The sequence below is a fragment of the Panthera tigris genome, chromosome B2 (genome assembly GCF_018350195.1).
Source record: "Panthera tigris isolate Pti1 chromosome B2, P.tigris_Pti1_mat1.1, whole genome shotgun sequence".
NCBI classification, from domain to species: domain Eukaryota; kingdom Metazoa; phylum Chordata; class Mammalia; order Carnivora; family Felidae; genus Panthera; species Panthera tigris.
In genome coordinates, this window is record NC_056664.1 from 30,912,689 (window position 1) to 30,937,192 (window position 24,504).

The following is a 24,504-nucleotide window of genomic DNA, read 5'->3' on the forward strand; positions in this document are numbered from 1 at the left end:
CTACTTGCTCGACCTCTCTTGCCCCAGGGGAGCACAGAGACTGGGAAAAGCGTCTCCAGCTGCAGTAGTGGAGGGGGTTTATCATAGAGAATGACTCTTGGTCTTCACATCTCCAGAGTTTCAGTAGTCCCTCAACCCTAGGCTCTGTTCTTTCCACTCCCCTCCTCCCCTTCAGCTCTTTCTGTCAACACAGGAACTAGCTACACAGGAAGTGGTTTTACTCCTCAGAACCCCCCCCCCCCACCCACTCCCCCAGGTCCCCTTCCTAAGAGGACCCTGATGTAGGCTTTGTCCCTCTTCTGTGTCCCAGCTTCCCACAGACTATGGGGACTGGGAGGGGCATGGTTCCAATGGGAAGCAAAGTACTCAGACCCAGGGATGTTGGGCCCTCAAACATGTACATATACCCCTAGCAGTGGCTCTAACACACAGTAAGTATTCAATAAATATGTGTTGGATAGTTATCCCTGCCTTCTAGGTGCTTATAGTCTATTCAGGGGACAAGATATGTACCAAATATGAGACAAGGGGCAGGGGAAACTTTCCTCTGGTTATGAATGAAGGGTATAGAAATGGAAAAGGGAGATGACCTTCTCCCTGGCTTGGTCTCAATACTGGTCAGGCGAGCTGGCACCAGGGTGGGAACAGGATAGAGATATTTGGGACCTCTAAATGGCAACCTGCCATATTATGAAGTTTACAGCTGAGTGACTTGGAGCATGAAGTCAACTCTAGTGATCAAGAGATCTAGTTCTACCACTTAATGCCTTGCAATCTTGGGCAAATAAAATCTCTGTGCCTCAGTTTCTCAAAGAGTAAAATGGAGCTTTAATAGCACCTACCTTATAGAATTGATGTGAGGATTAAGTGCGATAATTTGGCATATAGTGAATGCTCAATAAATGGTAGTTACTATTAGCTTTCAAAATGCCTCATGCCTCCATGTCTCAGGCCCATCACCATTAAAGAGGTGTAACCATGTTTCTGAAAGGTGTATGTTTGAGATGCTCTCTCCATCTGCCTTAACTTGAGGCCTTAGGAATCTCCTAAGTGCTCATAACTAAATGCCCTTTATACATAGTTATGTGTGGTTTCTCCCTGGGCTACTAGAGACTCTTACTTTCAGGTGATACTCTAAAATAACAATAGTATCCCGGAAATCTACTTATTCTCGCTCTTGAACTGTACTCAAAGCCTCCATCCAAAGAGGACTTTTTTTTTTTTTTTCCTACGTAGGCTTCACACCCAGCGCAGGGCTCTGAACTCATGACCCTGAGATCGAGTCAGACGCTTAATCAACTGAACCACCCAGGTGGCCCCTAAAGGGATGCCTTTGTTCTTAGAGCACAAAATTCTGAAGACTCTTTGCAGCCATTCCCATGAGTGGAATTTTTTCCCATTCCACTCAACTCTTCCAAAAAAAGGTTAACACTTCAAATAAGCTTTATTATGGGATGACAGATTTGAGGTTCTTAAATAGATAGTGGTGGCGAGAAGAATGACGCTTCGTCCCTGGGATGGTTTGTTGAGGAGGGAAGTGGGTAAAGTGCAAGGAGTCATCAGCTGGAGTGGCCCTTGGCTCACACACTTCAGCACCTACACAGTGCCTGGCACATAGTAGGTACTCTGTAAATATTTGTCAGCTATTTGTGGATGACAGAGGTTTCCTTTGGATACCGTATACAGGAAAGAACTTACATCCTTTACGTTTGTAGTAATTAGTTCCACTCCACCCTTCTGTAGCTCCTCACCCTTATTTTCTGGGAGAAGGGCTGGGCCCTCTTCATTCAGGGCTGCAGCTTCTCCACGTGTAAGATGAGGAGGAGAGGGCATAGTCATTTTGGGAGGGACACAATACTCTTGACTCCTCACTTTTGGGGATCCAGGATCTTAAAATCTGGAGTGTTTCCAGGCTGTCCTATAATGGGTGCTCATTTTTAGAATCCCTGTCATGTAGCGTCCTATTTTTGACCCTCGCCTCCCGCGTTTAAAGGTGTTACTTGGTGGGTTGGAGAATCCCAGGCGACTTGAGGGGATCCCCGCTCCGGGGACGGCGTAAGGCAAGGAGGCGGGATTGGAGTGTTGGAGCCGCAGGCTCTCAGGGTCACCCAATCGCAGGGCCAATCGTCGGCTGAGGCCCCACCCCCGCCCCCGGAAGCGGCCCCGGATCTTCCTGGCACTACAGCAGGGTTGGGCCGAGGCCCGCGCATGCCTGGAGAAAACCTACGGCCTCCGGGGGACAGGCCGCCTCCTGCTCCTTTCGATGGGCTCCGGCAATGCGAATAGGCTCCACCCCCACGCGCAGCCCATTCTAATGACAAAGTCTGGGTTTGCGGACATGCTCCGCCCCCACGCGGACCAGCCCCAGCTGACAGCGTCCGGTTGCGCGACAGAGCCCCGCCCCGACGCGGGGGCAAGCTTCCCGACGCGGTACGCGAGCGCGGGAAGGCTCCCGCCCCGCGGCCGGGCGTGGCTTTGTGACGCGCTTCCAGTGACCCCGCCCCCTCCAGTAGCGTCAGCAGATCCCAGTGGTTACGCTGGCGAGCGATGTCTCCGGGCGCTAACCCGGCGTGGTCCCGCAGTCCTCGGGCCGCTCCTAATCCCAGCAGCAGTTGAGCTACTTCCACCGCCCCTTCTCGGGCCGCCAGGAACAGCGGCGTCTGCTCCTGTACCGGAAGAAACAGCCAGAGGGCGAGATCAGGGAGGGCCACGCCCACAGGGCTGGCCCTTCCGGACTCCACTCTCTTGACGACTGGCCCCTCCCCATTCAGGTTGCGTGGCATTCCCGCTCTTTCTGCCTCTCCCACGCTCGTTTTCTTTTTTTCTCTTTCTTTCTTAATTTCTTTGTTTCTTTTTCTTTCTTTCTTTCTTTCTTTCTTTCTTTCTTTCTTTCTTTCTTTCTTTCTTTCTTTCTTTCTTTCTTTCTTTCTTTCTTTCTCTCTTTCCTGTCTCTTCCTTTTTCTTTCTTTTCTTTTCTTTTTCTTTTTTTTTTTGTAGGGAGCCCACTCTCGGTCTAACCCTGCCGTCCTGGGCATCTTTATCGGCTCCGGCCTGGAGAAGGGAGCGGGCGGCCCGGGCGTTGTTCACGGCGGCGGCCCAGTGCAGCGCGGTTTTTCCTAGGGGACGACATGGGAGGTTGTTACCCAGAGGCTGGGGACCAGACGCCTGGGTTCCTGTTTCCCACGGATTCTGGTTTAGAGGGAAGGACTTATTCGGGCTGGCTGGGTTACTTCAAAGGCGGAAGTGTTGCCTGGGTGACCGCCGGTTGGCCGGAAGCCTTGCTTCTAGTAACGTCACCGGCGCGCGGGAGGGACAATGGGGCATTGTTCTGGGCACGGTGGGACCGGGAGACCTCCCCCCACGAGACCCTTCCCCCTTCTCACAGACACTTCTTCCCCAGCCTATTTTCCAGTGGACTAGGGCTGTGTGTGTATGTTGTTCAGGATGAAAGGGGAAGACAACGTTTTATACTGTCACCACACCGCAGGTTTACCACCCTGACAGCTAGGTGGGATGGAATACCCCAGCCTCCAGTTGGTCCTTCAGCTGCTTCCTTTTTTTTTTTTTTTTTTTTTGCCTCTTACTCACACCCCATCTGTGCAATTTCTCCATAGCACAACTCCAACCTCTCCGGATTCATACCCCATTTATCTCTGGCCCCCACATCTGCTTGGGCTGCAATCAGTTCTTCAACCAGGTCCTCCACCGCCAGCCTAGCGGCCAGCATCAGGGCTGTGGTCCCGTCCTCTGTCCGTGCATCCACTGCAGTCTGTCTGCTGCGGAGCAGGAGCTGGGGGGTCAAAGGGGGGCAGTGATCCCTGGTATGTTCTGGACTGCTAGCTCAGGTCCCTCACACTCTTAACCACCCCCAAACCCATATTCAGTTATCTGTTGTTTTTCCTTTCAGATCCCCAATCTCATATCACCTTCCTCTCTGCCAAACCCTAGGGGATGCTTTTGCCCAGGTTTACTTATGAGTTTGCCCCCTGTTCCCTTTAGCGATCCCAGTGTGCACTGACCTGGCAAACCTCCCGAGCGTCAGCAGCCACAGCGGTGTGAAGTGGGGTGCGCCCTGCTCTGTCTGGCTGGTTGGGGTTGGCTCCAGCCTCAAGGAGACGGCGGGCAGCAGTTGGCCGGGAGAATCGGGCAGCCAGGTGCAGGGGTGTCTCCCCAGTACCCACAGTGTGAGCCTGGGGACAGGCCCCTCCACCCAACAGAGGTTCCCAGGGTTCAGGGCTTCCCAACCATGACCCCTGGAAGGTCCTGGACTCCACTCCCCCACAGCAAACTGCTGACATCAGGGCTGTCACCCCATCTGTGGGTGAGAGACATGAGGGATGGGAGACAAGTCAATCAAAAGGACATAACTGGGGTAGGAGGAGAACTTGGAGGTTAATGGAGAATCATAGCCTCAAGTGTCAGGAAGCCCAGCTCTGGCTCTTGATTTTATGTGGCTTTAGTCAAATGACTTTTCTACTTTTCTCTGTGCTTCAGTTTCCTCATCTGTAAAAGGAGCAAGTAGGCATAATTCTTTAACATTCTAGGGCAGTGGTTCTCAAACTTGAGTCTGGATCAGACTTACCTGGAGGGCTGGTTAAAACACAGATTTCCCAATATCTTGAATTTCTGAGTCAATAGCTCTGGAGTGGAGCCTGAGAATTTGTATTTCTAACAATTTCCCTGGTGAAACTGATTCTTCTGTCTGGGGACCACACTTTGAGAACCACAATTCTAAGGCACTAACTCTAAGGTTAGTTTTTTTCAGTTCGAATATCAAAAGGCTTTCTGATTCTAGAAGAGTCCAAGGGAGTTTTCCTTTTCTTGATCTGGGTTGTCTTACATACCAGGTCCGCGGGTATCCACGTCAGGGACATCCATCTCAGATTCCTGGGGAGGAGTCAGCATGGCTGCCTGGGGAAGCTCCTGACAGTCACCCCTCAGAGGACAGAGCTGGCACTTGGAGGGTGAGGCCACTTCCTCAGCCTTGGGGATCAGAGCAAGGATCAGTGAAGGAAAGTTGACTTGCCCCTTTAACTCCACCATCACCTCAGGACCATTTCTGTCCCTGTGGTTTCACCTGGCCCACCTCTTCGCCTTCTTTGGTGCCTGAGCACATCACAACTCCATCCTCATCAACTTCTGCCTCTGGCTTCAGTGCCCTGGAAGGGGGTGTGTGGGTAGGGGACCTTCAGGGTCCCCAGGATTTCCAGCAGCCTTCTTTCCCCCCTCCCCTTCCTCTGTCATCAACTTCTGATCATCAATCTCCACAAGAAAGAGTCTTTCCCAGAGCCTGGGTTCATCCTCACTCTTACTTGAGGCCAATGCTATCTTCACCCAGGGGAGGCCGGCGTCTGCGGGGAGTGGGCTGAGTTCGAGGCCTTCGAATGAACCCAGGGGGCAGCCAGAGGGCCCCATGCTCACGGCGCCGCCGCCGGATGAGCTGAAGGACGAGAAGAGCCCCAAGGGCCAGGAGGAGCACCCCAGCCACTGGTGAGCACAGCACAGGCCAGGGAAGCTGGTTGGTTGGTGGTGCTGGTGGGAGAGACACAGTCACAAAAAGAGACCATTTCTGGTGAGGCTGAGTACTACTGTGAGACCTTCGGGCAAGTGCAGTAACTTCTTTTTGTTTCAGTTTCCCCATCTGTAAAGTGGGAACAATAATTGTACCTGCCTCGTGGCATTGTTGGAAGGATTAAATGAGTTAATGTTATAAAGCGCTTAGAGCAAGGTCTGGCACCTCATAAGTGCTATAGGAGTTCTTTCATGTACTGTGAGCTGTTTGGCAGAGGGATGATTGGACTTAGTAGACAGGATAGACCAGAACCCAAGGTTTGTGGGAAGTCTATGGTAAAGGTTAGGATAAAGTACTTCGGGAAATAAGGGAGGAGACTGGAGAGCAAATGGGTCATGAGGAGAGCCAATTAGAGAATGAGAGGTTCACGAGGGTAAAGTCTCCACACAGAACATTTGGGGTCCCTGCAATCCCATGTCATTTGGCCTCCATTGCTCGTTGCTGGCATGAAAGGGGGTCTGGGAGCAAAGTCAGCGGAAATGACAGGGGGTCACCTACCAGTGCCAGCACGAGGATGGGCAGCCAGCAGCGGTCCTGGCAGTAGGTGCTCCAGGGCCCCCACTGCAGCCATTGCAGCAAGGAAGCGGAGCAGGAGCCCAGGGTCCCAGGGACAGCGGGATGCAGGGTGGTCAGGGCCACAGCGGGACAAATCCACACCCATCACTACCACAAACCTGTGGGGGAGGCGCCTTAGAGTCCTGTGTGTTGCTTGCTGGCTCCCTTCCCTCCACCCATTAAAAAACTAGTGTCTGCCCCATCCTCCTGCCCGGCCTTCTTACCCAGTGCTGAGAGAGTCTGTCTCCTTGCCTCCAGGCTGTGTTTGAGGGGCTGCTCTCTCCTGATGAGAGGGATCCAGGGTTCCTCCTAGCTCCTCTTCGGCCTGGGTCCCAGGATAGGGGTACACCATATCCTTGCCATCACTGTCCTTCCTTACCCAGAGCCCCACTCTCAGAGTCAGGGATAGCACCCGGGCCAGGGCAAGCAGCTGCTGGTCCAGGGCTGGGGGGCTCAGCACCACCAGCAGGGCCAGGGAGGGCCCCCATTCCGAATCTCCATCTTTGGGCCTGCAGTCACCCCCATCCCAGCCACATTCTGCAGTGTTGCAGCCTTTCTCGCAGTGCTCATTGTGGAAGTGATCACGGCAGTACTGGTCATAGGCTGGACTGTGGGGTGAGGAGAGAGGGACTCAGGATCCCCAAAGAAACTTGACCCCCTTCTTCGTTCCAGAGAGATGCCTGATATTCCACTGCCTCTAGGGCACAGGTTGCTAAGTGGGTACAGCTCCAGAGCAATGGGCTTAGTCAGGCCCTGGGTGGTAGGTAGTTGAGACACTCTAATGTCTATGACACCCTTGTTTCCTAAGACTGTCCCTTCTCCCTACCCTCCCAAGCTCTCCTGTCTCCCTGAAGGAGAGTCCAAAGACCATTTCCCTCAGGAGTGCTGGTTGTTAGGGGAGACACTCCATGGCAACAGGTCTTAGAGAGGCTTGAGGCCAGAGCTCTCACAACTCTTAGGAGCCCAGACAGAGGCAGTGCCCTCCTTCCTGGTCCCCATGTTAAATATTGATGCTGCCCTATTCCCCTGGGCTGGAGCCTAGTGTCTTCCACCCCTACTTGGCAATGGTTATCAAGGGTGGCAACTGCCTGGAGCCTGAGGCTGTGGTCACACTGTAACTTAGAGGCCTCCCCACCCCCAACCTGAAGTCAGGGTTTTAGGCTCACGTGCAGGCTGGAGGAGTCTCACAGTCGTAGCCATCAAACAGACACTCTGCAGAGTCACACTGTGGGTGGCACTGCCCATCCCGGAAGAGAAGCCAACACCGGGAGTGGGAAGGGCAGCCCTTCCAGGGGTCCGGGACCCCCAGGGAGCAGTCTCCCCCATCCCAATTTCCTCCAGGGCCACTGCAGCCAGCATCACAGGCCCCATCTCCACCTCTGCCCTCACATCCCTTTGCTCCAGGCCTCTGACACCGGGGCCCTGGAGAGCTGGGAGGGCAGGAGCATCGGAAGGCTGGGGACCCCAGCCCAGGGATCTCTGAGCAACTGCCATTGTGTAGGCATGGAGAAGGAGGGCCACAGCCATGAGGAGCAGGTGGGGTCAGGCAGTCAGGGCCCCCGTAGCCATTGAGGCAGGCACAGCGGGGTGGGAAGCCAGGCTTGGGGGAGGGCAGACACAGGCCACCGTGGTGGCAGTGGTGGTGGCCACAGGAGGGGGCTTTGTGGTTGCAGGTGGGGCCCTCAAAACCCTGTGGAGAGGAGAGAGATGTTGGGGAAAGCCCTTGTATTATTCTTCCCACTCTCCGCCCCCCCCCCCCCAAGCAAACTCTCGGGTTAAGATAACTCAGATGGTCCTAGAATCTCATATCTGGAAGGGGCCTCAGAGAACATCAAGTTTATATCAAATCATTTTATAGATGTTGAAACCATGGTCCATGGTTTTTTCACATAATGACATATTACACAGTGAAAACGGACGAACCACCGCTGTGTGCAACAACCTGGAAGACTAAACACTTAATAGAGTGGTATTAAATGAATATTATCTTAATCCTTGGACATAGGGTGATAAACTCTCTTTCTCTGGAAGGGGAAGAGGATAGAGGAAGACATAAGTACATGTGAGTCATCGTTACTGTTGTAATTCTTAGGTTAGGTTCCTGGGTATTATGTTGTAAGAATAATAAAAAGAAGGCCATGCACAAACCAATGATGATAGTGTATCATGAACAAAGGCTTATGATTAACCTGATTTCATGCATCTGAGGTCCACGCGCGCGCGCACACACACACACACACACACACACGTAAAAGAACTTACTCAAGGTCGCCCAGCTTGACTCTGGGGCCTTACCTTAGGCAGTGCCAATGATTTCTGAAAATCCATTCATGCTAACACCTGATCCTGCCTGCCCCCTTGAACTGCTTCTGAGAGCCACTCATCGCCATTAACATGGGCTGGTTCTAATCAATAATTCCCACTCCAGTGCTCCCTAGATTCCCCTCTAGGATCCCACTCAGGCATTCTCACCTGGTACCAGTGTTGGGGGAAACAGAGAAGACTGGTTTGTGGTTACTTACCTGGAGGCAGTGGCAGGTGAAACCCAGGGGTGGTCCTGCTGTTGTCTCACAAGACCCTCCGTTGGAGCAGGGCTGGCTCTGGCAAGGGTCTGTCTCCACTTCACACCACTGGCCTGTGGTGGGGTGGGGTTAGATGTCATACACTACTTCAGTCATTGCCCCCTTCCTAGCTCATTACTGGGAATTGACCCAGTACTACCTGCACAGGAAGGGATCCTGGGGCATATTTCCTGGGGTGGGGAGGCAGGGGGATGGACATGATGACTAGGCTGCCTTGTGAGTGGGGGTTGTCAACTCAGCTGTGCCACAGACATGCCTACACACACCCTTCCAGGCCTCACCTGTGTAGCCAGGCAGACATTGGCAGTAGAAGGCATTGGCCAGAGAGTGGCAGGCTGCAGTGCCTGGGGGGTGGCAGGGCTGGTCCAGACACTCATCTACGTCCCCTTCACAGCGCAGCCCCACAAAACCTGGAGGGCAGGTGCAGTAGAAGCCTCCAGGTTTGGGGGTGCAGGTCCCATGGTTGTGACAGGGCTGGGATTGACAAGCATTGGATTCCTTTGAGCAGTTCTGTCCATTGTAGCCTGGGGCACACTGCGGGCAAAGAGGGTCAGACAGGGAACCAATAATCCAGCCCATCTCAACAGTACAGGGGAGCCAGCTCAAGACAGTCTGCCCAATCCCTTCCCTACCTTCCAGTTCAGAGTATCACTCAACTGATCATCCATCACAGCCCTGCGTAGCTTCACCCTTGTATCTCAACTCCATGCTATACCCTTGTTCAATAGTGGGCAATTTAACCGCTCCAGCAGTCCCAAACCATCTTATGATACAATGCTATTAAACATAGTTCTGTGTTTGGTAAGACCTCCCTCCCCCAATCACACGCCTCACCCCCAGGCTCTGTCATGCTTTCGTAATTAATTTGTAAGTGTTTATTGAATGCCTACTTCGTGCCAGGCACTATTGTAGGCACTAGGAACATGAAGAAAATTAGAACTCATCCCTGCTTCCATGACGTTCTCAGTAAACCAGAGAGACAGCTAGCATTTATTGCGTGATTTCTATACATAAGTTCATAAAACCCTCCCAACAAACTTGTATGTGAATTATCTCATTTGATTCTCACTTTGCAGAAAAGGCAAATGATTCCTGGAAAGACTGCATGACTCGGCTAGCAGGTGGCAGAGCTGGGATTCAGTGCAAGTCTGTGACTTCATAACCAGTACCCTTAGCCATTTTCCAATTGTTTACCTTTCTGCTAGTGGGAGAAGGTCATCGATGAGGTCTGTACCATGTGCTGAGTTCTTGCAAGAGGAAGGAGAGCATGTAAGAATGCAGTACCAGGCTTCAGAAAGGTGGAGCAAAAGGGAATTACAGAGAGTGTGAGGAGTGGCTGGAGGGCTGGGAGAAGCAGGTGACGGGGTATCTTGGAGATATCAGAGGGAAGGAGTCTCAGGAAAGGGGAGGTAAAGCTGAGTGTTGAGTGAAGGGGTGTTTGCTACTAATTAGTACACTGCTTTTGTGTATGTTTGAAAATGGTCATAATAAAAAGTTAAAGAATAAAATTAAAAAGTTAAAGAGGGTGGTTGGGGGATTTGCATCACACCTTTTATCCAAAGTCAGCCTTCTGAGTACAGGCATCAGGCTGCTTGGACTTGAATCCCAGCTTTGCCTCTTCTGCTGAGTGACCTGAACCACGAGGGAGAGGCCCAAACCCAGTCTGGAGAGAAGTTAGGGACATTTCCCTGAGGAAGGCACCTCTTGAGCACTGTCCAGTGGAAGTGGGTGGGGAAGGACACTGGAGAGCCAGTATAAGGGGTGTGTAGGGAAGCCAACAGCAGCTAGAGCAGAGAGTAGGAGGGCGGGGATGTGGGGACATGAGACCTAAGAGGCAGGCAAGGCTGGGTCACGCTGGCCTTAGATTTCACTATCAGAGAGCCACAATGGGGTGCCTGGGTGGCTCAGTCATTTGGGCGTCTGACTTAGGGTCAGGTCATGATCTCGCGGTCTGTGAGTTCTAGCCCCGTGTCAGGCTCTGTGCTGACAGCTCAGAGCCTGGAGCCTGCTTTGGATTCTGTGTCTCCCTCGCTCTCTGCCCCTCCCCCGCTCATGCTCTGTCTCTCTCTGTCAAAAATAAATAAACATTAAAAAAAATTTTTTTTTTTAAAAAGAGGTGGGCAGCCACTGAAGGGTTTTAAGCAGGGGAGTGACAGGTCAGCTTAACGTTTTCAACAGAACACCCTGGTAGTGGAGTAAAGGTTGAGCCTATAGGTGGACAAGTGGGGAGGCAGGGACAATAGGAGGGTGCTCCATGTGTCCGGGTGGAAGGCAGCAAAGGCCTAGACTGAGGCAGTGGGACAAAGGGTGAAGGAGGAAGGACAGAACTGAGAAAGATTTAGGAGGCAAAATGGCATGACTTGCTGGTTGGTTGGGTATGTGGGTAAAGGAAAGGGAAATGAATACATCACTACACGCCCCCTCAACTACTTTTCCCACATCCACCCACGCTTGTCTCCCCTACTGCTCTCCTCTAGACCGGCTTACCTGGCAGAGATACCCAGTGGGCTGGGCCATGCACGTGGCCCCATGTTGGCAGGGCCTGGACTCACATGGGTTCACCCTGTCCTGACATACGCTGCCTTGGAATCCAGGGGGGCAGTGGCAGAAATAGGAGGAGCCACTGTCGATGCAGACACCTCCATTCTGGCACAGGGAAGAAACTTCTGTGCCTGAGAAGAAAGGCAAACAGGGATAGACAAAGCTAAGTTAGGTTCTCAGGGGTCCCAGACACAGAGCAGAGAGGCTCATGGGGATCACTGACATTCCTGGGGTGGGTGGAGGCCACTTGGAGCCTGAGGAGTCAATAAATTCTGGTGCTGAAGAGATTAAGACATCAAGATCTCCCTCCTGCCTGTTCTGCCAGAATGGAGAGAGATACCTCTTGTTAAACTTATTAGAGCATTATAAGCAATTGTATTCTTGGCTTAAAAGTCTCAAGGAAGAAAGAACTCAGTGGAAACTTTAGGTGCCTAAGTCTGTCCCCTGAATTGGCATCCTGTGATGTTTTCTCACTGTGATTCCCAACCCCTAACCCCACAGTAGTCTCTTTCCTGAGTTCTGCTCATATTAAACCTCATTTGAATGAGGGGGGGTATTCTTTCACAAGGGGGTTGGCATAACATGAAAATGATTGGGAGCAGCAGTTGAGTGAAGTTGGGTTAAGTGTGATCCATTCTAGCTGAGTTATGATGATAGTGACAGAGTTGAGTTGCTTCACATGGAGTTATGTCTCAGTGGTTGTGATAAACTGGAGTCTTGTTGTCTGGGTTGGTTGGTGTTGCTTGAGTTGCTTTGAGCATGGTGATAGGAGGGCTGAGCTATAGAATCAGCAGTAGTGGTTGGTCTGTGTTACTTTGACTCTTAGTTGGTTGTTTTGGTCAAAGGTTGTATGTGGATGCCCTTAGGGATCGGGTAGAGGGACACCCTTTCTCTCTTCATCTGTTCCCCAGTTGGTCCTTGGGTTAGTACCTTGGCTCAAAGCGGCCTTCTGGCAGGAGGACAGCGGAAGGTTGCAGAGAGGCCCGGTCCATCCCTGGAGGCACAGGCACTGGAAGGAGGGCCCAGTCTGGAGGCAGTAGGAATTGTGTGGACAGGGCTTCTGGGCACAGATGTCCACCAGAGTCTGAGGTTTAGGAGAGAGCATGGGGCAAGACTGAGTGTCATATGTTCAGGCCCAGAGATGGTCTTCTGCCAGCTGCTCAAAATCCTTACCTCTCAAGCTCTCTCCTGAATGGTCTGGGGCCAGGTGATAGCCTCCCTCCCCCACCCCTCCACATCCCAGAACAGTTCCTGGGATCAGAAATCCTTTCATTACTTCTACTCCATGCAAACCTCAAGCTAGAGCTCAACTCCCAGATTCCACTTTCATGTGGTTACCTTCCCAAGCTCCCTGCTCTTCTAGTCCCTGAGACCCTCCCACTAGAGCCCTTCAGCCACCGCCCTCCTCAGCACACTTGGCTCAGCACCCCTCACCTGGCAGCTGTCTCCTGTGTAGCCAGGGGGGCAGAGGCAGTGGGGACCCTGAGGGCCATCTTGGCAGGTTGCCCTGTTCCTACAGGGGCTGGACAGGACAGAGACAAGGTATGGTGGGAGGCAGTCCCGGCAACCAAAGGGGAGGGCGTATGTGACGCGGTGATGAGATAGGAAACCAGAAAGGGAGTCATAGTGAAAGGATGTGGGATGTGGAATTCAAGGCAGCCTGGAGCCCCAGAGGAGATGGACAAGAAGGGTGGGAAGGCTGAGGGGCCCCTTCCCTTCCTCTAGGGGTCTTTGCTCACTTGTCTGCACAGCTAGGACGGGTCCTTCCCTCACAGCGTGGGCCTTGGAAGCCCGCAGCACAGAGGCAGGAGGAGGTGCCAGGCCTGTTCACACAGGTACCCCCATTGAGGCACGGGGCTGGAGAGAGGAGGCTGTGAGGGGTTGGGTTCCTTACCCATACCTGGCCTGTGACCTTAGTCACACCCCGCACAGGACATACACGCACTCCCTGCTGCCCCCATCAAAACTGCAGCTCGTGGTGGCCAGTTGATTTTTATCAGACGGCACCAACACACCCTGACCAGTTCCTCCATCCACCTGTGGCCCAGCCCCAGAACATGGTAGGTACTCACCAGAGGCACAGTGGTCAGTGCTTGTCTGGCAGCGGGGCCCAGTGTGGCTCCGAGGGCAGGTGCAGGAATAGCCCCCAGGGCTGGGGCTACAGGAGCCACCGTTGAGACAGGGCCCTGAGTGACAAGCTGTTAGCTCCTCGCTGCAGGTGGGGCCTGAGGGAAATGAGTGGGGTCTGAGAAAGGGCATCCTCTTCTCTCTGTCTTCCTCTACTTATCTCCCCTTCCTTTTCCTCATCCCCATCCCTTTTGTCTTCCATCCAACCTCTTTTCTTTTCTTACCACCTCCTGCATATCGCCTGTGGTCCCTGCAGCACATGCCCAGTTCTCCTTGGTGGTGACCAAGACCCAGAGGCCTTGGACACATGCCTCTACTGGTCTTGCTCTTGATTAGAGGTGGCCAGCCCAGAATGTCTGTGGTTTGGGAAGGGCCTCACCTGTGTAGCCTGTGGGGCAGGTACAGTTGTAGCCCGAGGGCTGGGGGTGGCAGGTGCCCCCATGCGCACAGGGCGTGGAGATGCAGCCCCCTAGCTCTGCTTCGCATTCTGGTCCTGTCCATCCCACATCACACACACATGAGGATCTGGTCATAACGAGAAAAAGAAGGGTGTTTTTCTTCTTCTGGTGATTTTTTCTTCTCCCCTCCCCACTCCCCATCATTGGTTAGACCCCTATAAATTTCTTTTTTTTTTCTTTTTGATTATTATTTTTGAGAGAGAGAGATTGAGGAGAGAGAGATTGAGAGAGAGAGAGAGAGAGAGAGAGAGAGAGAGAGAGAGAGACAGGGTGTGAGTGGGGGAGGGGCAGAGAGAGAGGAAGACACAGAATTTGAGGCAGGCTCCAGGCTCTGAGCTGTCAGCCGCGAGATCACAACTTGAGCCGAAGTCAGATGCTTAACTGACTGAGCCATCCAGGCACCTCTTCTGTTTTTAAGTAGGCTTCACGCCCATTCTGGAGTCCAATCCAGTCTGGAGCCCAACGTGGGACCTGAACTCACCACCCTGAGATCACATCCCGAGCTGAGGTCAAGAGTTGGACTTTGAACCAACTGAGCCACCCAGCCCCCTGATCTCTTCTTTTTTTTGGCCCTGAGAGTCTGGTCCCCTTCTTCAGTGGCTCTGTTCTCAGCATTTTCCCCCTTCCATACTTGCCTCCTGCTTGTTTTCTCCGACTATATGTATGAATATGTATATACATTTCTTCTATAATTTGTTTATTATCTGTCTTTCCTCATTAGAATGAGAGCTCCATGAGAACAGACACTTTGTCTCTTTTGTTCTGTGCTATTCCTCCAGTGCCTGGAAAAGGATACACCCATAGTAGATGTTCAATATTTGTCTAATGTATGATTTTTTTTTCAAATTTCTCAATTTTTTATTTTTGAGAGAGAGAGAGAGAGAGAGAGAGAGAGACAGAGTAAGAGTGGGAGAAGGGCAGAGAGAGAGAGGGAGACACAGAATCTGAAGCAGGCTCCAGGCTCCGAGCTGTCACAGCACAGCTTGGACGCGGGGCTTGAACTCATGAACTGTGAGATCATGACCTGAGCCAAAGTCGGACGCTCAACCGACTGAACCACCCAGGTACCCCTCTAATGTATGATTAATTGGTCCTGGGATTTCATGTTTTTCTTCCTGTTCTGACCCTCTAGCCCTCCGTTTCTCCTGTTATTTATGAACTCTCCCCTCACAGGATAGCACTCACTAGTGGATCCCTCACCTTGGCTTTGACCTCAGAACTTCGCCATTTCCTTCTTCTTCCCTATTGGTCATTTCTTGCAGACTCACCCCTCACCGGTTGTCTCTCCCTGGCCTAGCTGAGGAGGACCCAGAGGACAGTGGAAGGTTACCTCTGGCAGTGTCCGTGGTGGCAGGTGCAGTTGTCCTCAACGGGGGCACAGCCAGGGCTTCCATCAGGGCAGAGGCAGTGGGCCTTGTCTTCCTGATCTTGGCATTTTTGCTTGGGCTGGCACAGGTTGGGGGCACACAGGGGAACCTCACAGAGATGACCTGGGGTGGGGAGATGGGTCAGAGGGAAAACAGAGTCCCTCTATGTCCTTGATGGGGCCAAAGCCACTTTTTACATATGACTTGCTCACTCCCCACGAACCTGTCCTTCAGTGGCTCCCTGTTGCCTCAGGATACTGTCTAACTTCCTCAGAATGGCACACAGGCTCCTGCATGGCATCATTTTGCAATGCAGTTACCTGCAGCTAAAACATGTAATCATTCTGTCTTGACAAACTCCTACTCATTCTTCCAGACTCAGCTCAGCCATTACCTCCTCATGAAGCCTTCTCATCTCTAGTCTGGTTGGCTGGTCCTTTGTGCTCTTATAGAATCCTGTGCAGTCCTCTCTCAGAGCACCTGTGGCTATAACCAACAGGAGACTTCTTGGTCTCTCTGCACTAGATTTAAAGCCACTTGAGGAGAGCAGGTCTCTTATCAACTTGTGTCTGTGTCTGGCTGTGCATAGTAGGCACTTAATACATTCTAAATAAGCAAATGAATGGCTTCCTCTTGAACCCCATCCTGTTTCTGAACCCTAATCACACCATTCATGTTGGGCCCAGTGTGGGCCCTGTAAATAACACCTGCTGTCAGCCTCAGGTTGTGCAGGTTTTGCATTGAATAATTTGAAGGGGTTCCATTCTCATTCTCTTTTTACATTCCAACCCTTGAATATCCAGCAATGACCTCTGCTCCACCCCTAATGGACTCAACTATCCTGCCAGTCCTTTCTAACACCTCCCCTGCTTACCTGTGAAGCCAGAGGGGCAGAGGCAAAAGAAGGCTCCTGGGAGATCCAGGCAGCTTGCTCCAGTGGGGCATGGGCCACTCAGACACTCATCCACCTCGGTCTGACAGTGAGGGCCTTCAAAGCCTATGGCACAGCAGGAGGGTCAGGGACCTGCAGGGGAGTCTGCACTTGGCCCCCACTCTTCCCTCCAGTGTTTGAGCACTGGTCTACCTGGAGGACACTCGCAATGGAATGATCCAGGCTGGTCCTGGCACTGCCCACCGTTGGCACAGGGAGAGCTTCCACACTCATCGATGTCCTCCTCACACCGGGAGCCAGTGAATCCTGAGGGGCAGGGAGTAAGTGGGGAGAGATGGTAAAGGTTATCTTTCCTTTCCTTTCCTTTCCTTTCCTTTCCTTTCCTTTCCTTTCCTTTCCTTTCCTTTCCTTTCCTTTCCTTTCCTTTCCTTTCCTTTTTCCCTTCCTCTCCTCCTCTCCTCTCCTCTCCTCTCCTCTCCTCTCCTCTCCTCTCCTCTCCTCTCCTCTCCTCTCCTCTCCTCTCCTTTCCTTCTTTTTCTTTCTTTCCTGACTTTGGATTCATTAGGGGTTTGTTACAAATATTTGTGACTGAGATGTACAGGTATGATTTCATGGATTCAAACAAGAAATTTGGAGTTAATACCGATATTTAACCTTCTATTTACAGAGACAGAAATAACATTGCTGTGAATTGCAGTGAAGAGAATCTTGTTTCAAATGGCTTGGTTTGGAGGTTCATCTGCATGTATCATTATATAATGAAGGTACCAATCTGGGGGCTTCTCAAATAGTGATTTGAATTTCAGAACATAACAGCATGTCTTAGTAACTTCATTCTTTATATAAAGAAGGTATAACTGGCTGTGTGTGTGAATGGTGAAAATACTATGTATCAAAAGCATAAATGCAAGTCGTGGCCCCTCCCCTCACCAGAAAAAGTGAACCTGGGGGGCTTCCCAGAGAAGACACCTGGGGCAGGTGGAGGTGACAGGAGGATGATGTTCAGCACCTGCCAGTTGTGTGACTTTGGGCAAGTTACTCAAGCTCTCTAGGCTGCAGTGTCCTCTTCTGTAAAAGGGGAATAATAGAACCTACCTTATGGTGTCATTGAAAGGATTAAATGAGGTAATGCCTGAAAAGTACACAGCCAAGTGCCTGGCCTGGAGCAAATATTCAAGAAACATCTGTTATCATCACATCAGGGAACAGAGGGATCGATAATGGTGGAGAAGGAAGGCCGGGGGCAGTTTTCCCTGCATCCAGGGTGAGCAGTGCCAAGACCAGCCTGGGATCCCCACGAGCGGACTCTGGAGGGCCAGAAAGGACGATTTGGGTAATTTGGCAGGACAGAGATAAAGGTGGATGAGTACGCAAGGAAGGTTTGGGATGTAACAGAAGAGAGTTGGGGGAGCAGAGGAGTTGGGAGAAATGGGAGCCTCGTTGGCCAAGCCAGGGTGAACTTCAAAAGGTTTGGGATTGCCGGGCCTGCACTGTGGTTCAGGGGGCTGGGCTGAAGGGCTGGAGTGGAATCTGTACTCACCAGGCAGGCAGACACACAGGAAGCCGTTGAGGAGGTCCTGGCAGTCAGCCTGGTTCAGGCAAGGAGCAGAGGCACACTCGTCTGTCTCCACCTCACAGAGCTGCCCTTCTAAGCCTGGGACATGGAGATGTGGTGCAGGCTGAGCCCTGCCCGGGCTGCTCACCCCTTCTGCCCAGGACGACCAGGGTTCTAGAACCCTCCCAGGGTGCTGTCTGCCTGAAGGTTGGGGCGACGAGCCTGCGGTCCTGCTGCTCTGCTATGTGTGGCTCTGCCCCCTTTAAATGTGAAAGCTCAGGGAGCAGGGCACCTGCTGGGACCCGAGGGGGCAGCAAGGAAGTACCTTTGGGGGCCATTCTCTGTGCCCAGACGGCAGGCTCACTGGGCCGGGCTAATGAGCCCGGAGGTCCTCAAGGTCAAATGAAACAAATGGGCATCTGCTTGGAGGTGAGTCATGCCTCTTGTTCTACCCCAGCAGGCTTCTGTGCCAGGGAGACCAGGAGTCCCCAAGGGGGTGTATTTGAAGGACATTTGGGTAGCTTGTTGGTCACATATTTGTCCTGTATCTTTGGGCTTGTCCTGGTATCTGCAGTCCCACCCTGAACTGAAGCTGGATCAGCCTCTAGACCTCGGCTGCCTCTCACTTCTTGCCTGGGGATTCTGCTTCTGAAGTTCCTTGGTATCTATGACCTTGTCCCTTGGATGACTGCATGGTTTTCTCAGCTTTTTTCCTTGGATGCTGCTCAGTTTAGGAAGGCTGTTTGGTGTAGTGGTTAAATCTACTGAAGCCCTGGGTTTGAATCCCGGCCATGCCACTTACTAGCTGGACAACTCACTTAATCTCTCTGTGTCTGTTTCTTGTAAAATGGGCACAGTAACAATACTGACCTTAGAGGGTTATTGCCAAGATGACAAAATGCATGTAAGATGTTCAGGTGGTACTTGGCATAAAGTAAGCCATTACTTTTTTGGTTTCATTCAGCTTACTGATATCGGGTTGGTCACTATACCCTTGGGGAGACTTGTCTCCCTTAAAACTAACTTGGAGGTAGGTGCAGCCTTGTGGCACTTTTTTTTTTCTATTGTACCAAATTCAAGCATACAGGCCCTTTGGGGTTTTAAGGATTTACTCAATCTCTACAGGGGAGAGTTTCTGTGATTAGGAGGAACATTCTGAGTTGGCATGAGCCGAGGCTGCTGTTGTTCTGCTCTTCCTTGATGGGCCTCTGTGTACAGTGGACCAGGCTGCGCACTTTACAATGACTATGAAGTGAATGCTTTCCTCTCACCCCCAGAGTTGAGCAGTGTACAACCTCAGTACCATCTGTGGCTGCCCTTCTCCTAGAGGCCATGGGTTTCCCAGAGTTTTCATCTTGGGTGGGGAGATGAGAAAGAGGTATTCTTTGATAGCTGATCCCAACTGGCCTGGGGCTATCTATGTTCTGGAGGGGTCATGCCTAGTGGGTTCAGGATTAGTCCCCTGTGTCCTCTACTCAGGGCCCCATCCATCTAGTACCTGGTGGGCAGAGGCAGTGGAAGGTGGCAAGCAGGTCCAGGCAGGTGCTGCCTAGATGGCAGGGCTGGGACAGGCACTCATTGTGATCAGCCTCGCAGCGGGAGCCCGTGTAGCCAGGGGGACAGAGGCAGTCAAAGGAGCCGGGGGTGTTGAGGCAAGAGCCGCCATGTTCACAGGGACTGGGGCCTTGCTGGGCTAGGAGGAGAGGAGTCAGAAGTTCACAGGGGCCCAGGGCAGAAGGGCAAGGGGGCCAGAAAGGCCAGGGAGGGCATGAGGGCCTGCTTGTGGCAGAGTGAACAAATCGGAGAAAGGGCTGGTGTCTTTAACACAGACAAGGACTAAGTGGAGCCCGGAGGGCTAAGCACTGGTGAGAAGACCGTGTAGGGAAGAATTGCCAAATCTGGACAAAATTGGGAAAAAAAGAGATGATTGTATTTTTAATTTGAAAAACAATTTGCAGAGGCTGTTTGGGACTCAGAGAGGATCTGATGTGGGGGTGCCTTACCCATCTGACACTCGTCCAGGTCCTGGTGGCAGGTGGGCCCCGAGTAGCCAGGCTGACACAGGCAGAGTGGAGAGCCTGTCAGGGGATTGGTGCTGCACTGGGCTTCCCCGTGGCATGGCTGGCTCAGGCACATGTCCTCCATGTGGCACAGGAGTCCTGGAGGGCAGGATGGGCATGAGGCTCTTGGGCCGCTTGAGGATCCCAGCTGTCCCGCTTATGCTTCTGTCACTTGCCATCCCCACGGCCACCTCCCCGAGCCCTCTGTCACACCTGTGCGGCCAGGTGGGCAAAGGCAGGAGAAGGAGCCCACACGATCAATGCAGGTGGATCCCGGGGCACAGGTGGCAGCAACACAGTCGTCTAGGTTCTCTTCACAGCCTGTGCCTCCCCAGCCGCTCACACACACACAATGGAAGCTGCCAGCTGAGTTCTGGCAGGTACCCCCATTTTGGCAGCGAGGGGGACCCTGAGCCTCACATTCATCCACATCTTCGGAGCAATCCCAGCCTGTGGGGGATGGGATGGGAAGGGGACAAAGGCTGGAGTTGGGAGCCCTGTGAGGAGGGGAGGCTAGGGGCTGATCATATGGGCCACGGGTGCCATGGACTTGGCTTAAACGACTCACCTGTCCAGGCCTCTGGGCAGAGGCACGTGTAGGTGCTCAGCCCATCCAGGCAAGTGCCCCCGTTCTGACACTGGTGCCCAGCACAGTCATCTGGATTCACCTCACAGCTCGGGCCTCTGAAACCTGACAGGGTCATGGGATTAGCAAAGGGAAGGGGACCTCCCTGCCCAGAGAGAGGGGTGGCAGATGTGAGGACGCACCTTGGGGGCAGAGGCAGAGGTGGAGGGTGGAGTCTCTCCCTGGAACCAGCTGACAGGTGCCCCCATTGGGACAGCCTGTAGGGGGGCAGGGTCCTGGCTGGAGCTCACAGCGTGGACCCTCCTGCCCAGTGGGGCAGTGACACCAAAAAGATCCCAAGGTGTTATGGCAGGAAGTGCCTTTGGGGCAGGGCCCTGGGTCCAGGAAACACTCATTGATATCATGTTCGCAGGCATGACCCTCGAAGCCAGGTGGGCAGCGGCACTGGATCTGGGGGTATGTGGCCAGACACACCCCTCCATTGACGCAGGGATTGGCTGAGCAGAAGTCCCGAAGCTGGCACTGCTCACCTGAGGCAGAGGACAGAGGGTGCTGTTCAATCCCCCCCCACCGCTCAGCTGGGAGAATCCAGCTCTCACTCTGGATTATTTGTGTCTGATTTTCATGTTTCCTTCTCTTTGTTCCCATACGCTTTTTGCCCTGCTCCACCACCCCTTGCCTCAGTTTTGGCATTCTGGAAAATGGGACCTGTCATTGTTGGTGGGAGTATTGCAGGCTGGCCCTGCTGAGCAGACCTGAGACACAGTGTCCTTCCTTTGGTGGCCTTTCCTTGGTGGGGAGGAGAAAAGCAGCTGGCCTCCAGACTTGGCACCTTGCTGTGCCACCACCGCTGTGTGCCCTCAGGTGTGTCTGGCCTCTCTTGTCTGGATTTCCCAATCTTTAGGTGGGTACAGTGTTCCAGATAATGATAAGGAGACAGACGTCTCATCTGTTCCCCCCAGTGGCAACGGCGGTGGTGGTGGCTGGCACTGGGCTAAGTGACCACCTCCTGAACATCACTCCCTTTCCTCCTCTCGACAATGTTATGAAGTGTGGACATCAGCTGGCAACTGAGGATGCAGAGAGCTTAACTATCTGATGCAAGGGCGCGCGTCTCATCGGTGGCAGAGCTGGCACTGGACACGTGGGCCCCTGCTCTGAAGCACAAGGCCTGGCAAGTTGCCATTGACAGTCCTCCTTGTCACACCACGAGAGGCTGGTCTCCCACCCCCAAATCCTCAGAATTACCCAGGCACTCAAAATATCTCCATGCCTGGGCTCACCCCAGACCCACTAAAGCAGCCTTTCTGGGACGTGGGCACCAGTATGTTGCAGGCTTTCCAGGTGATTGCTGTGCCTTGCCACGATTGAGAAGCCTTGCTCTTCTAGTCCACCCCTCACAGATCACTTTCCTCCCCGTGTGGTCTTCACTGCCCTGTCCAGTCCCCTCCCTCCTGGTAGATCAGAGGAGCCTTCCTCTCCAGGGGCTCTCACCTCTGTCCCATACGCCTGACTGCTTCCCCAGGCTAGGACACCCTGCCCACCAGGGGTCCCACACCCTCGCCCCAGGGTTGCACCCCTCTTCCTTGCCTTGATACCCGTTTCTCTCTCTGGGTCAGATCCCTTCCACCCCCATTACACCTCCCACCACCACAGTCTTTCCAGGTGCTGTTATGGGCTCCTACTTGGAAGAATAAAGGCCAGAAACCCATTATGCAGGATCTAGGAGGTTCCCCTCTCCCTGCCTTGTGCTAGGCATTAACACTCTAGCTACTGGGTCGAGGGGCCAGGCTGGGGCACTGAAGGGGCTATGGCAGTAGCCATTTACTAACGGGTTTGAAAACACTTCAACGTTTTGACCATTGGTACAGCCATGCTGGTGAATGTGTCTCGGGTCAATGGTCAGCAAGAGGGCTTGTTGATTCTCACAGCCTCTGTCCTCAAAGGGGCTGGTTGTTTTGCAGACTCCAGTTCCATCTTTCCCACCCCACTTCCCAGTCCAGTGTTCCTGCTTGTCCTCTCCTCCCCACCACTGCAGTGCTCACCTGTCCATCCAGGCAGACAGGAACATCGTGGGCGGCCTGAGGCCTGGATATGGCAGCGGCCCATTTTGGAACAGAAGGAAGAACAGGGGTCCTTGAGTTGGGCCTGGCACCTCTGGCCAGTGAAGCCAGAGGGGCAGGTGCAGGAGAAGCTGGGGGCCAAGGGAGAGGGAAGGCTGGGGGAGCCTGGGAGGGCGGGAAGCAGAGCTTGGCAGCTGCCCCCATTCTGGCAGAGCTGGCCATCCTGGCAGGGGTCAGGAAACTGGCATGTCTCACCCAGGAAGCCAGGGGCACACCTGAGCAGGGGAGGAGAGTGGAAAACTGAAGTCACTGGGTCCTCTTTGCCTTCTCTCCCACCTCCCTTCCTTTGCCTTCATTTGTTTCCCTTTAGTGCCTTTACCTCCTCCCTTTCTCCTTCCTTCCCAGTCCCTCCTCCTCCCCAGCTCTCCCTCCCCATTTCTGGTCTCCCAGTCCCAGGAGACACTCACTGGCAGCTCCCTTGTCCCTGAGATAGGCTCAGGCAGGTGCCTCCGTTGGCACAGGGTTCTGGGAAGTCCCCACACCGAAGCACTAGGGATGGAGATGAGGAAGGCATAGGAGTGGGGAGCGCTGTGCTCCCAGATTTCTCTGGGTGCTTTGCTGCCTGCAGCAGCCCCACACGTGCTCTCAGCCACCACCACTTCTGCACTTGCCTGATCCCTACCCGAGTGGTGCTCTTGCCCTAGCATCGCCCCGCCCCCATCCCAGGCCTGGGGATCCTCTCAGCTCCTAATCCCCACCCCCTTTCCTGTTTATTATCCAGCCTTCCAAGTCCAGCCTCAGGCTCCATCCCTTGGAATGGAGACAACAGGGCTCAGGAGGGGGGCCCAGGGGACTCCTGGAAGGTGAATGGCTGAGACATTGAAGGGATTTCCTCCCGGAAGGGCCCAGCATTGAGCCATCCGGGGGGTGGGGACAGCTGGACCGGGAAAGGGACTTGGTCAGCCCTTGACCTTCCCATGTCTCCATCTCCTGCTTTTTTCTCATCGCCTTCCCTAGCAGGTGGCCAGTCTTTTTCCCTCTTTACCTCCTAAATGTGATTGCAAGAGCCTGCTGTCCCCCAGCACTAAGGCCAACTGGATTCTCCCTGAGGCGGGCACCCTCCCACCCATTCCCCAGACAGTCACCGCCCCTGGCACAGGCCCCAAAGCCTTGGTTTGTGCAGCTGCGGCAGCAGAGTCTTCTCTCCCTGCATTTGGGGGGTGATGGTGGTGAGATTCTCTTCCACCCGGTGTCCTCTCAAAGCATGGGGCTTGGCCCTCCGCCCCCAACCCATCAACACCCTCTTAAGGAAGATGGGTCCCCTCACCTCTCCTACCCCATGCCTCACCTCTGGTCTTGACGACTGAGTGACACAGCAGCAGCAGCAGCAGTGAAGGGGGCTGCATTCCAGAGCACCGCCCCACACCCAGATCCTCTGCCTCCTCAGGCAAGGACCCTCAGAGCCCTCACCGAGGCAGGAGCCACCTCCTCTGCTCCCACGGCCCCTTCCTCCTCCTCTGCCCACTGCAAGCCTCACGTCTGAGCTGTTTCCTGAGTCACACAATGTCCTGGACACCCTAGTGATGGGAGGGGGAGGAGTGGAACAACATTGAGGGGGATGAGGGAGGGGCCTTCTGTCCCTGACAACCCCTGGGGAGAGGGGGAGTGGGATGGTGTGGCAGGTGAACAGGATGGGAACACCGGGTTGGGGGGGGGGTTCTGGGTTCAGTCCCAGCCCTTCTGTTGTTTTGTGGTCTCCCCTTTCTACAGATGAGAATGACAAGGTGTCTTACCCTTGCCCTGGGAGGGTCAGGGCCTGGAACAGAGGTGTGGGGTGCTGAGGCATCTTCTATTCCAGGTTAGTATCCGTGCTTCTTGGACACTCTGCAACTTTCTATAAGTCGAAACCACTAACCTTGGCAGTGGGAATGCAGGGCACTCCTAGCCATTACCTTGGCCCTTGCTGGGGACTTAGTTTTCTCCTTTGGGGGAATGGGCAAGTTACTGGGCTGGTTCTGGGGGAAATCTTGGCCTTCCTTTGTTGGGAAACGTATAAAACCAATATCAATGATAAATGAATGTTGTCGGTACTGAAATGTGCAGTCTGGATTATCCAGCGCAAACTGTATATTTAGGTAGGTTCCCT

General features: G+C 53.4%; 2 protein-coding genes across 7 annotated transcripts in view; one reads left to right on the top strand and one right to left on the bottom strand.

The window, feature by feature from the left end:
* Positions 1-1,425: 1,425 nt before the first annotated feature.
* NOTCH4 (notch receptor 4) lies at positions 1,426-23,768 on the bottom strand. 2 transcript variants are annotated; one of them, XM_042986046.1, is made up of 30 exons: positions 23,707-23,768; positions 22,826-22,907; positions 22,341-22,633; positions 20,478-20,825; positions 20,278-20,400; positions 19,923-20,159; positions 19,653-19,808; positions 19,148-19,342; positions 17,635-17,748; positions 16,287-16,400; positions 16,077-16,199; positions 15,166-15,325; positions 13,757-13,902; positions 13,323-13,475; positions 12,990-13,107; positions 12,685-12,772; positions 12,181-12,334; positions 11,197-11,381; positions 8,991-9,243; positions 8,650-8,762; positions 7,294-7,817; positions 6,352-6,735; positions 6,071-6,246; positions 5,313-5,532; positions 5,087-5,159; positions 4,845-4,983; positions 4,020-4,315; positions 3,643-3,790; positions 3,019-3,116; positions 1,426-2,666 (listed from the first exon to the last, which is right to left on the bottom strand). In XM_042986046.1, the coding sequence occupies exons 1-30, from the start codon at positions 23,762-23,764 to the stop codon at positions 1,962-1,964; spliced, it is 5,976 nt and encodes a 1,991-aa protein (XP_042841980.1). In that variant the 5' UTR covers positions 23,765-23,768; the 3' UTR covers positions 1,426-1,961. The 2 variants fall into 2 exon arrangements, with proteins under 2 accessions (XP_042841980.1, XP_042841979.1); XM_042986045.1 differs by having other exon boundaries at positions 5,078-5,159.
* LOC102962187 (butyrophilin-like protein 1) overlaps positions 4,928-24,504 on the top strand; it is a 56,827-nt gene continuing 37,250 nt past the window's right edge. The window contains exons 1-5 of one of the 5 annotated variants that reach the window (XR_006217573.1): positions 4,928-5,490; positions 9,786-9,978; positions 16,762-18,679; positions 20,708-21,159; positions 21,258-22,016. The gene's annotated coding sequence lies outside the window, so the exon portion shown is untranslated. Of the gene's footprint in view, positions 5,491-9,785; positions 9,979-16,761; positions 18,680-20,707; positions 22,017-24,504 lie in introns of those variants that run through there. The other 4 variants (XR_006217572.1, XR_006217574.1, XM_042986047.1 and 1 more) reach the window with 4 other exon arrangements.